The 12628-nt window shown below is 57.4% G+C and overlaps 1 protein-coding gene across 2 annotated transcripts in view; it reads right to left on the reverse strand.

The window, feature by feature from the left end:
* Positions 1-259: 259 nt before the first annotated feature.
* Positions 260-12628, reverse strand: part of FBLN2 (fibulin 2) — a 92254-nt gene continuing 79885 nt past the window's right edge. For both annotated transcript variants that reach the window (XM_003265009.3, XM_030801798.1), the window contains 9 exons: positions 12072-12206; positions 10701-10838; positions 9621-9764; positions 9377-9505; positions 8724-8849; positions 7805-7921; positions 7165-7293; positions 2077-2200; positions 260-1091 (listed from right to left, as the gene is read on the reverse strand). In XM_003265009.3, the coding sequence (XP_003265057.2) occupies positions 734-1091; positions 2077-2200; positions 7165-7293; positions 7805-7921; positions 8724-8849; positions 9377-9505; positions 9621-9764; positions 10701-10838; positions 12072-12206 (1400 nt within the window). In that variant the 3' untranslated portion in view covers positions 260-733. The remainder of the gene's footprint in view (positions 1092-2076; positions 2201-7164; positions 7294-7804; positions 7922-8723; positions 8850-9376; positions 9506-9620; positions 9765-10700; positions 10839-12071; positions 12207-12628) is intronic.

A 12628-nucleotide genomic window follows, 5' to 3' on the forward strand; every position in this document is an offset into this window, starting at 1 on the left:
AGGAGGGAGGAGGGAAGATGGAGGAGGAAGGAGGAGGGAAAGCTGAAGTGGTAAAAGCAGAATAAAGGGCCCGGTCAGTGACTGCTCACACTGGGGTGCCCTCAGCCCAAAGTGAACTTCAGGTTTGGGGCTCATTATTTGAGAAGGACATCAAGGTCTTCATCAATGAACTGACATGCTGGCCAGGCCATAGAGCCCTGTGACATCTGGACAACGTTGTCAAACTCTAAACACTTTACAAAAGTAAAGGGACTAAGAGGCGTTTTCCTCTGTTACTTTATAACCCTTTCATACTAGTTGAACTTTTTTTTTATAATGTATATGTACTACTTTATAATTAAACAAAAAACTTTAAAATGATTTTTTAAAAAAGAAAAGAATCACAGTGGAACATGAAATGGAATGTCAACTTTGGGGACGGGTCATCCAGAGGAGTCCAAGAGCCTCAACGTGGTCACGTGTCTCTGGTCCTCAGGTCATCACCCACAGGGCACCCGCCACGGCCGTGGCCCACCCTGCAAGCTTCTACTTGGTGCCTGCATGGGAACGCACCACCTGCCATGGAACTTCCTCCTGTGGGGCAGAGGAGGGGTCCAGAAGCCCACAGGAGTCAAGTCAGCAAAATTAAGTTAATTTACAAAGTTATAGTAAAAACCACAATAGTGACCCAGTCCCTCCCACGCAGTATGAGCCCTGGGCTGCGCCGCACCCGCAGGTGGCCCGTGCTGGCACCTCACAGGGCAAAGGTGGTGAAGAAGATGTGCATCTTGGCCAGAAAGGTGGTGACGGAGCCCTGCCGCCAGAGCTTCATTTCCACGTCCAGGGCAAAGTCCCGGGGCTCCAGCACGGCCCGCTGCAGGTAGACCACGCCCGTGTAGGCGTTGAGCCTGCGCGTGCCAAAGTAGCCCTCCTCGTTGCCCTTGATGATGTTCAGGGCGATGGTGTCCCCCGTGAAGGCTGGCGCGGGGCCAATGCGGAAGATATGCGCAGGCACCAGGAGGCCCGTCTGGAAGTTGAGCTGGTAGTGCGTGATGCGCGCCGGCGAGTTCTGGCACTCCAGGAAGTCATGGCACGTGGTGCGCTCGCACTTCCTGCAGGAAGGATGGGCCGGGTCACCCACGGCTCGCCCACCACCCCCCCAACCCCAGACAAGGACACAGATGGCACAGCTCAGCGGCAGGATCAAGGGCCAGCTCTCTCCCTAATGGCTTGGAAGCCTCAGGTAAGTCCCCTTACGTCCCCTGAGTCTCAGTTTCCTTGCCAGCGAGATGAGGTTAATAAAAGCTTCACAGGGTCACTGGAATGGGTGAGTTTAGCATGGCACTGGCCAGGCTCGTTAACAGCTCTTACCTGTCCCCATGCTCCTTTCTTCCTCCCTCCTGCCATCCTCCCATTCTTCCTTTCTCCTTCCTTTTCCCTCTCCCCTTCCCTTCCTCCTCCCTTCTCCCTTCTTCCCAGTGCACCCAGTGTCCCTCCCAAGTGCCGGGCCGTGTGGCTGGTGGCAGAGTAGCGGTCTGTCAGTTCTGAGGTTAAGTGCAGTTAAGGGGCTGTCGCTCGCACTCCTGATACCCTGAGCTGGGGAGTGTCATGTCACAAGCAGCCTTGTGGAGGGGCTCATGTGATGCGGAGCTGAGGCCTCCTGCCCAGAGCCACACGAGCGGTGGCAGGACCCCGCAGCCCGGACAGGCAGCCCCTGAGACCCTGAGCCAGACCACCTAGCTACACCACTCCCAGGCTCCTAGCCCTCAGACACTGCGTGACAAAGAGTAAGTATCTGTTGTATTACGGTGCTAAATGTTGGTTGGGATAACTGGTCACACAGCAGTAACTACTATGTGTGTGTATGAGGAAGAGGGCTGGTGTCTTCTGTGTGTCTTTTCCCCTTCTTTCTCTCAACCCTGAACTCTCTACAAGGTACTTATATTTGTTTTGGTCACCTAGCCCGCAGACCCAGCAGTCAGGGGCTGGGAAGAGAGGGAGGTGGTCAAGGTAGATGCTCATCTCTCAGCCTCTCCCCTGGATAGCACAGGACCAGGACAGGCTCCCTGGGACTGGGACTGGGGTAGGGACACTCACGTTTTGGAGACTTGGACATAGTTGGGAGGACACTCGAAGCGCAGGCAGCGGAAGCTACCCTGGATGTTGTGGCAGGTCTCAGCCTCGGAACAGTTGTGGGTACCCAGTGCACACTCATCCAGGTCTGGGGGAAAAGAGGGGCAATGGCAGGGTCCCCACAGCTGGGGAGCCCAGCCTGAAACTCTCCAGCCTGCATGAAAGGCCTGGGCCCCATGGCAGCCGGACCTGTGAGAACAGCCCACGTGCCTCCCTGCACACACATGCCCCATCTCACCTGCTCGGCACCCTGCAGCAGGGGGCCTGGCTCTAAAGTGTCAATCACCTCATGTCATGCCCTCCCAAGGCTTCTTGCGCTCCAGAATAAAGCCCAACTCCCTCCCTTGGACGTCGAGCCACACAGTGCAAGGCTCTCTGGCCTCTCTAAGCCCCTGCTCTTCCACAGAGGCCACAGTCCTGCTGGACAACCTTGGGCTGCCCCAATAGCCTGACCCTTATCCTACCCCAGGGCCTTTGCTGCTACCAGAACGCTATCCCCAGCTTTTCCTACTGCTGGCAACTTCTCATCTTTTAACTTTCAGATCTTGAGTCACCCCCTCCGGGATGGCCTCCCTGACCACTCTACAGTGGTTCTCCTGCCCCATCACCCTCCATCCCACCCATTTTATCATCCTCCTATGGCTCATCACGCTCTGCAACACACCAAGGCTGTTTTGTATGGCTGCATGTTTTGTATGTTTCTACCATCCCCCCTCAACCTGGGCTCCAGGAGGGTAGGGGTGTTTGTCTTTCTCATTCCCATGGTGTCCCCAGTGCCCAGTGGAGTGCCTGCATGGAGCAGCGCTCAATACTTCTTGCTGGACAGAAGTCCAAGACCCATCACTTGCAAGTCCCGACTCCGAGACGCAGAGCTATGAGTGAATGTCCCCCATGAGCAACAGATGTGCTCACGCTTCCTGTACATTCAGAAGCAAACATACATGTGCAATTCCAACAGGCACATAGGTTCAGCACACACGTGAGCACACACACACCCACACAGGTGCACAGAAACAAACACACAGAAGGCCCATTTGGGACAAAGAAACATACACATATAAAAGTCAACAGACATATGAATAGATACTGTTCACAAAAGCTCAGAGAAGCAGGGGTGGGGTAGGGGTGTGTGTGTGTGTGTGTGTGTGTGTGTGTGTGTGTGTAACCCACAGGCACCCTGGAGGACAAAAGGTCTTAGAAATGGGTTCTTGAGGAACTTTGAGGATGAGCTGCTCAGCCCAGAGAGGGCCACCTCAGGAGGACTCCGGGAAGTCCCGTGGGGTAGGGGCAGGGGGTCTTCCAGGGACAACCACAGAGGGCTTCAGTTTTTGTTTTCCAATCCTCCATATTGACAGCATTTAGGAATTTCTCCTCACAAAGTCCTAACACCAGCTCTGTGCAGCGAGGGTCACTGGCTTCCTCAGACAGAGGAGGGTGTGGAGGCTCAGAGAGGGGCAAAGCCTTGCTCAAGGTCACACAGCAGCAAGCAGGACAGCAAGCCAGGCATGCCTGATGCCAAAATCTGGGATCCAATCATGATGCCAAGCTGACTCCTAACAATAACAACAACATAACAGTAATAATACCAACAGTCAGCCTGCCTCCAGAGTTTACCGCCTGACATCCCTGTGATGCCTGAGGGACTCTGCACCCACGCCAACCCCACGGGGCAGGTGCAGGTGTCCACAAATGTGCCCAGGGTCACACAGATGCCAGGGCAAGGCCAGGACTCAATACCCCTGGCCCGCCTCAGACTCTGGGCTTTTGGCCACCAGGCTCTCTTGTAGGGGGGTCAGCTTACATCTGTTTACCTCTCCGGGCCTCACTTCCCTCCCTCCGTAAAATGGGCCCCAGGGTGGCGCGGAGGTGAGTGGGAGAAAACATGGCAAGAGGCCAGGCAGGGTAGAGCCCAACTGGGTGGTCCCGGGCTGCTGATTATTCGCTAGTGGACTCCACATGGAGAGGGCCTCCTCCTGCTCCTCGGCCTATGCCCCGGGTGGCCCGCTCCAGTGACCCTGGAGCTTATGTGGGTGGGGCAGGAAGGACTTGGGAGCTTTTTGCTTTGGCTCTGGGCTGCTGCTGATGGAGATGCCCAGAAGGGAAGGGCTGAGAAGGGTGAGCGGCTGCAGCCTGGCCTCACCAAGCTCGCGGGAGGCGGTCAGTCGCAGGTCTTCCCTAACGCCCCAGGGCCTCGGCCATCGGTGCCACCAGGCCCCTGGAGAGTGCGGGCTAACGTGGGAGCTGGACTAGGCCCCGTATCTAGGGCTGCCATCGCAGCCTCATCAGAGACAGCCAGGGTCAGCCACAATACAGATGTGCAAAAGTGGGTGACAGAGCAAAAAGGACGAAACAGGGGAGTCCTACAAAATGCAGCCCCAGAAGAGAGGCTTCCAAGGGCTTCTGAAGGACCTGAGGCCCAGAAGCCCACAACAGCTCAGGGGCAAGACCAAGAGTGCTGCTCAAAGCTGGCCTGCCCCATCGAGTGGCATGCAGAGATGGGCTCTTACTCCACAGAAGCGAGCGGGACTCAGGGCGACTTTCCGCAGTGGGGTGTGTGTGTGTGTGTGTGTTTATATCTGCTTAGGGAAAGACTGGAGGGAAATGAATGCAAACATGAGCAGTGGTTCCCTCTCAGCTCAGTCATGGGGTCAAATGTCCAATGAGCATCTACTATGCGCTGGGCATTGCTCTAGATGCTGGTGAGCCAGACAGATAGGGCCCTACCTTCATGGAGTGTGCATACCAGGGGAGAGGGCTGAGTCTAAATTCCTTCAGATTTTCCTGTCCTTTTTTTTTTTAACTATTGGAGAGAGGCTAAAGGCTAACGGAGACATTATCCAACACATTCTTTCCCCCAAGCCAGCCTCCCGGCACCCTGTTTGAGCCAAGAGACCTCAGGGTTTGGCCCAAGCCAGAACAGGAGAAGAGGACAGCCTCTTAGCTCTGAAGGTCAGGAGCTGCAGAAGTGGCTACATGGAGTGACCTGTGAAACGGATGAGGCCAGGGAGCCGGCAGCCCCCACTGTGCCCTCGCCCACCATGTGAGTCAGAAGGCTCTTCCAGAAGGAAGGTCTGGAGAGGAAGCGAGGGCGGCAGATGTGCAGGTGTGGGGCTCTACCTTGCCCCAACCTCCTGGTGGGGCTGGTGGCACACTGGGGGCCTGCAGAGGGGACCTGGCCTCGCCAGTTCTTCAACACAGAGCAAGTCGTTGGGGCAGAGGGGCAGCCACCCCAAGAAGAGGACGCAGAGACGGGGTGGCAGGCAAGCCCGGGCAGGAGAGAAGCGCTGGGGTCAGGTGTACCCACGATGGGCGTATGCCAGGACACGGGAAGCCCTCTTTAGTGGCCAGCCAGGCACATGTGGGCATCCAGGTGTCCCGAGCACCCCCAAGGTGCTTGGTGTGGGTCAGAAAATAAAGAGCCAGGGACAGTCTGTCCTCAATGTAGACAGGTTTGCATCCTGAAACTCCTCCAAAAGCAAATGTCACTGCAGTGTCTGATAGGGCTTCCTTGAAGTGGCCACACGTGTGTTCTGCCACCAGGAGGAAAAGGGCCTTGGTGTCACATGTGAAATCACAATCCAGAAGGATAAAGTCATATTTCCTGCCGAGCTGAGCACATGGTGAACAGAATCCTTACCTTTTACGGAGTCCATACTGACTTTTTTTAATTAAAAAGAAGAGGGCTTTGCAGCCAGCAAGACCTAAGCCAGCTTCTGTGGGCCCAGCAGGCCTCCCAGTCAGTGATTTATAGGGTCTTCTCACGGTCTTCTAACTTATGACTCTGACATGTTTGCATCCACCCACACAAAGCACCCCTTGTGCATTGGGACTAGGTACACACATAAGGGCTGGAACCTAGGGGCACAATGCACTCTGACCTGCCCCATGCCACGCCACTCCACCCTGCCCTATGCTGCTTTCTGTTCTATGCTAATGGAAAGGAGAATACAGACAGCTGGCTGAAGTCTACTGACTTGATCTCAGGATCCACTGACAGGTAGCAACCACCAGCCTGCACCGTGCTGGGCTAACTCCAAACCCTTCTGGGAGCTAACTCTGACCCCTCTGCTTTTGTGGGCCAAGAAGATGCCCAAGGCTGGGCCAGGACCCTGGTCACACCCTGAAAGCTGCACCCCAGGGAACTCCAGGTTCTCAGCTCCATGTGTGGGGAACACCTGGCCACTGAAGTCAGGAGGAGGTCTGAGCTCTGCGGCACCAAGGGACCGAGGGGCCTAGGGAGCGAGGGGCCAAGGGGCCAAGGGGCCAAGGGGCTGAGTGGTTGGTTCTCCTGGGGCAATGACTCCTTCTGCATCCTGGCCCCTCACCTTGCCCTGGTGGCTTACCAGGCCCAGAATCTGGTGGCAAATGGCACTGGACTTAGAATTATGACTCTCTAGTAGAGGAGGAACATTAAATACTACAGAACATGGTCTCTATCCAGGGACACAGTCCCCTCTCTTGCAAATTCCACGGGTGACTGCCCAGCTCTTGTACATCCTCAATAGCAGGGAAGTGGGGCACCCTACCATTGTGCAGCCCCTCCCAGCTCTGCAACAGCTCTGATGAGGAGAATGCCTTTCTGCACCAGGGTTGGGATAAGCCTCCCCATGACACCCTTCCCTACTCCCCAGGATCCCGCCCTACTCTCTGGTTCCACAGACCTGCCTGATCCCCTTGTCCCTGCATAACACTGCAGAGACTCGGGACACTGCCTGGGACCCCTGCGGCTCTTCTGCAGTCTCCTCACTGGGCAGGCTTCGTGCTTCCGTAGAACCACCCCATAGTATCCCTGTTCCACTCTCAGGGCAGGGTCCAGAGGTGAGCACAAGCCTGGAAGATTCTAAGCTGGATTGAGCAGCAGCAAGATTGTCACGTTCTTCATCCCAGGCACAACCTCAGTTAACATGACCACTGGTAGTATTGGCCATCCTGCATTTATTCACTGGGTGTGGGGGCTCCAAGTGCATGCAAGCTGTGTGAGCTTTTCTGTGCCTGCTTGGAGCCTGCCCAAGGCCCTGATGGAGGCAGGGGCATGTGGGGGGACTTGCTTACCCTTGCAGGACCTCCCGTTGGCCGTCATGGTATAGCCCTGCTCAGGGCATGCACACTGGTAGCTCCCTGGCACGTTGAGACAGCGGAAGGTGCAGAGGATGCCGGCGCCTTGAGCACACTCGTCGATGTCTGTCAGAGAGAGGTTCAGCCCCTGGTGAACCTCGTCCACCCACAGAGCCCAGCCACTGACAGTCAGCCTGTCCCTGTCACAGCCATAGAGCTTAGGGGCCCATTTCTTAAATGAAGACAAGGACTGAGAGAGTAGAAGAGAGTTGCCCAAGGCCACGAAGCAAAACAGGCCTCCCACTCCAGTGCTTATGCCCTAGGGCTGCTCCGTGACTACTGCTACCAGCTGAGGGGACAATCAGATGCCAGTCGTGGGCACCTATGTAAACTTAGTTCTTCATCCCCCTGAAGTCGGGACCCTTCTTCCCATTTTACAGAGGAGGAGCCTGAGGTCTGAGTGGAGAGGCAATCTGCTCAAGGTCACACAGCCAGGAAACTGCAGGGCTAGGGCTTGAACTCAGATCTGATGCTAAAACCTTTCTGTGTCCATGGCCCAGGAGGGACCCTCGGGGAGCCTGGCACAAGGGAAAGGAATGCCTCTCTGGAAGGGGGCCCTTGGACAGGGGAGAGGTACCTGTGCAGGTGTGCCCATCCTCAGCCAGCTGGTAGCCCTGGCGGCAGTAGCACTGGTAGGAGCCGTAGATGTTGGCACACTCCTGGCTGCAGCGCTGGGCCTCACACTCATTCACGTCTGCAGGGACACCAGCAGGCAGTCATGGCAGGGCCCAAGTCTGCCTTGGAGAGGCCATCCAAATGCTGTCTGACAGCCAGTCCCACCAAGCTCCCCGGCCTGGACTGGGGTTGACCCATGCAAGGGCCAGCTCTCCTGCCAGGCCTGGTGACTGGGAAGGGATCCACGGTTCCCTGGTGACTGGGAAGGGATCCATGGTTCCTCTCCCTGAGGCTGAGACTCCCAGAGGTCTCAGCCAACTCACCTCACCAGGAGAAAATGAGGAAATTGCCTCCAGGCTGGGGAGGGGCTGGGAAAGACCATGCCAGGTAAATGGGGCCGAGACTCCATGGCCCTCTGGCTTGGCCCCTCGCCCCCTCACTGAGCAGCCTGGTGGCCTTACTCCACTCCAGTCCCCACTGAGCTGGGGCAAACAGCACCATGAACACATATGGGAATAATGTTACAGCCCCTCCCTCAGCCACAGGTGCATCCCGCACAGGTGGGTACACGGACCTTGGATGCCTCAGATACCCTATTTGTAAGTACAGATGACACAGAGACCCAGCCTCTCTGGACTGAGGAAGCTGGGGCCCCAGGACCTCAGCAGGGGAATTCAGGGCAGAAAACAACAGGAGGAAGGTGAGAGTGGAGGCCAGAGACGGTTAGGGCAGACAGAAGAGGAGGGAAGGACCAGCATGGGTGAAGGTATGAGGGTGAAGGTGTGAGGGTGAAGGGTCGGGGAAGGCCCTGGGCCTTCCTCGGTGGGTCTGCCCACTGCAGATACCAGGCGGCATAGGGTCAGAGATGAGGGCCAGCGTACCTTCACAGTGCTTGCCGTCCGCTGCTAGCAGGAACCCGGAGGCGCAGGAACAGCGGTAGGAGCCGAGTGTGTTCTCACACGTGTGCTGGCACAGGCGGCCTGGCGAGGCCCAGCACTCATTCACGTCTGTGGGAGGGCAGGCAGCAGGCACAGAGTGGGTGGCCCTAAAGCCAGCTCCCTGCACCCCCAAGGGCCATCCAGGGCCTAAGGGAAGGCTAAGTGGGAGAGGGACCCAGAAGGAAAAACAGGGAGAGGCCAGGACAGGGAAAGCGAGAGGCAAAGAGACCAGGTGGCGGGGAGGCAGCAAGGGTGTTGGAGGAAGGCGAGAGGAAGAGGCCAGAGGGACAGACACAGGCAAAGCAAGAGACAAGAAGAGATGGTGACAGAGACCAAGGGAAGCAGGAAAGACCAGAGTAAGAGGGGCAGAGCCACAGGGATGAGACAGGAGGGACTGAGAATGTGGGGGCGGGGGCCAGAGCCAGGCCCTGGCAGGCCCAGCAGGAGGATGAGGCCAGCTGGAAGGCGACCTTGGGGGCTCCAGCAGGTGGGCCCCACTCAGGCAGTGGAGGTGCTGGGCATGGGGAGGTGGAGTGCACAGAGGGCAGGGGCCCAGCCAGGTGTTCCCCAGGGGTCCTGGCCACCAGCCTACCTACCGATGCAGCCCCGGCCGAAGGCGTCCCGCTGAAAGCCAGCTTTGCAGTCACAGCGGTAGGAGCCGGGGAGGTTGTGGCACACCTGGCCCTCACTGCAGCGGTGCACACCCGTCTCACACTCATTCACGTCTGTGGGGGGTGAGCAAGGTACATTGAGGCCTGGGGCTCCCTCCACACACACCTCCCACGGGTGGGGAGGCGGGCAGGCCGGGCTGGCTGGCAGGGCAGAGACAGCTGGCCTTACCCACACACTTGGCCCCATCATCGCTGGCGTGGTAGCCTCGCGCGCAGATCAGCGGGTTCCTCTGGCACGTGTAGGAGCCCACTGTGTTGATGCAGCTGAAGCCTGGCCGACATGGCTCGGACAGTGACGTGCACTCGTTGATGTCTGCAGAGGCAGGTGTAGGTGACAGGAGCCTGGCATGGCGTCCTCCCAGGCCCCAGCCCCTCCCAGGGCCACACTGGGAGGGGGTTGGTCCTGGGCTCCAGACCAGCCCTGTTCAGAGCTGCAGGGCCAGACTGTCCCACCCCTGTGCCCCACTACCCAAGGGATACATCTCCCAGAACCCAAGCACCTGATGGCTGGCCCCATGCCCTCTCACATCTGCCCAACAGAGCAGCTGGAGGCAGGGCAGGATCGAGGCTGAGTGCTAGGATAACTACACCAACCACGTGCCAGGGGTCTAGGTGCCGGGGAAGTACAGCACATTAACAAGAAGTTTTGGAGGCACAGAGACTAAGTTAGCAAACCCTTTTTTGGAAGGAGTTGATGGGGGGTGCAGAGCGGGTAGAATCTCAGACCCACTTGGGGACTAGGCTGGCATCTGTAAAACTGTTAAGTCTCAACCCTCGAGTACAGCATGGAATCACTCTAGGAGGTCTCACTAGCATTCTCTGAAAATGGGAAATTTCAGTGGGTGTCACATGCAGTACCGTGTGGGGACATTGGTGTTGCAGTTCTTCCTGGATGTGTGTAGATGTATGTGCCAGGTCCTGATCTATCACATAGCCGCTGCTGACTGGTTAAAAAACTGGATACTCATTCACATCCAGTCCAACCCCACAGATAGCTTCACAGAGGCCACTGAATAATAACTCAGCCAAGGTTTCACAGCTCAAGGTAATAGGAGCAGCTATACTTTGGGGACAGTGGTGCCCCCAGGGTTGAACACTTGACACGCCCATTCACAGGTAGGGACAAGGGGGCTGGCAGAGGAATGGAGCAGCAAGCCGGCCTCCCTGGTCTCTAAAGCCCTCAAAACCCCCACAATGCCTCCAGTAGAGCCCTAGGCTGGTGATCCCCAGCCCTGCAGCCCCCGCTCACCCACACAGTTGCCTTCAGGATCCTGCAGGAAGCCATCCATGCAGCGCTGCCGGGCCTGGCAGTAGAAGGAGCCCTTGGTGTTCTGGCACAAGAAGCCCGCCTGGCAGGTGTGCGTGCCCATCGCACACTCATCCACATCTGCAGCGGAGAGGCTGGGTGTCAAGGGCTGGGGGGCAGGTCCTGCCTTTACACCCAGCAGCCCTGCCCACACATCCCCGCCCTCAGACCCATGACCCTGATGGCCACAAAGATCTCCCTGGGAAGCTGGCACAGCCACATTGTTGCTGGCATGGCCTTTGTCCCAGGAGTAATAATGACGTGACCACGTTTACTGCGCTTCTCCTTGGTCCCACTATTGTTCTGGGCACTCTGAGATGATTTATTTCCTTAATCCCCACACAGCCCTAAGAAGCAGATGTCATGACAAGCCCCATCTTACAAAGAGGGAAGCTGAGGCACAGACAAGGCTGTACTGCTGGGGAGCACTGGACCAGGGCCAGAACCCGGGGGACTGGCTCCCAAGCCTGCTCTGTTAGCCACTGTCCCACACTTGCAGGGGGCAGAAGAGGGGATGTCCCCACCGTGTGCCTAAATCTCTAAGGTAACGTCATGTGTTCACAGTAGCAAGAAGGCTCCAACCCCAGAGACTTTCTTTCTGTTTCTGGAACATGCCAAGAGTGCTTCCTCCCCACACCCAATAGGCCTTGGCACGCTGCCCCCTCTGCCTGAACACTCTTCCCAGGAGCTTCTCATTCAGGTCTCAACTCCAACACCACCTCCTCCGGGGCCTCCTTGAACCCACCACTTACAGGGGCCCCCAGCCCCCAGTCACTCTGCCATCTCTGTTTGCCTGTGTGGACCCCACTGCCCCAACCACGAGGTGGGAGAAGCGCCACAGCACCCCACCCTGGATCCCTGGTACCCAAGACCCGGCAGGCACATAAGAGCAGCTCAAGAAGTACTTGTTGAAAGGGGTGGATGAAACCCCTCCCTCTGCTTAGAAGGCTGGAATTTTCCAGTGAAAGGGACAGAGTGAGCCTTCTATGGGCTCCACCTCAATGTACAAACCAGGCCACAGCAAGGGGGATAACTGGCACCCAGACACCAGCAGGCAGGAGCAAAGCCGGGGTGGACCTAGCATGCCCTCACCCTGCCTCAGACTCCCATCTCCGCCCCAAACACCACCATTGTGGGGTCTTCCCACCAGCAGGAAAACCCAACTAAGGGGAGCTTGCTAGAAAGGAGGGGATGGAGAGGGGCATGGCTAGGCCTAAGCGTGGCCAGGGCAGGACAGGGGTGGGACCAGGGAGGGGCGGGGCAAAGCTGGCCATGGGGCGGGGCCTCCAGTTGGTCCTTCTGGGCCCTTCTCACCTTCGCACTCGCCATCCTTGAGGGCATAGCCTGGCTCACAGGTGAGTGCCTTGTAGCAGTGGAAGGAGCCCAGCGTGTTCACACAGTGCTCGCCCCGGCTGCACGTGTGCAGGTCCGTCACACACTCGTTGATGTCTGCAGGGAGAGCGAGGCCATCAGAGGCTGCAGAGTCCCCAGGACAGTGGCTGAGTGAAGCCAGCAGACCTTGGGCCACCAGGAGGGACAGAGCTCCAGGCCCCGCCCTCAAGGAGCTCACCATTCAGAGATGTGGCTGATGTCTCGGCACCCAAACATCCCTTCATTCAACAAAGATTTATTGAGCACCTGCTATGCACCAAGCACTGCTCTTGGCACTGGGTGTACATCAGTGATCAAGACAGAAATCCCTGCCCTTGTGGGGCAGACACTCAAGGGGAGAGGACACAATAAATACATAAACAAACATAAATGGAGGTGGTGCTGAGTGCTATGGACCAAACAGAGTAGGACGCAGGAGACAGGGAGTGTGCAGGTACAGCGGGGGGCACTGGGGGGGATGGGTCAGGGATGGATTCTCA

This window comes from Nomascus leucogenys, chromosome 21 (genome assembly GCF_006542625.1).
Source record: "Nomascus leucogenys isolate Asia chromosome 21, Asia_NLE_v1, whole genome shotgun sequence".
Classification (NCBI taxonomy): domain Eukaryota; kingdom Metazoa; phylum Chordata; class Mammalia; order Primates; family Hylobatidae; genus Nomascus; species Nomascus leucogenys.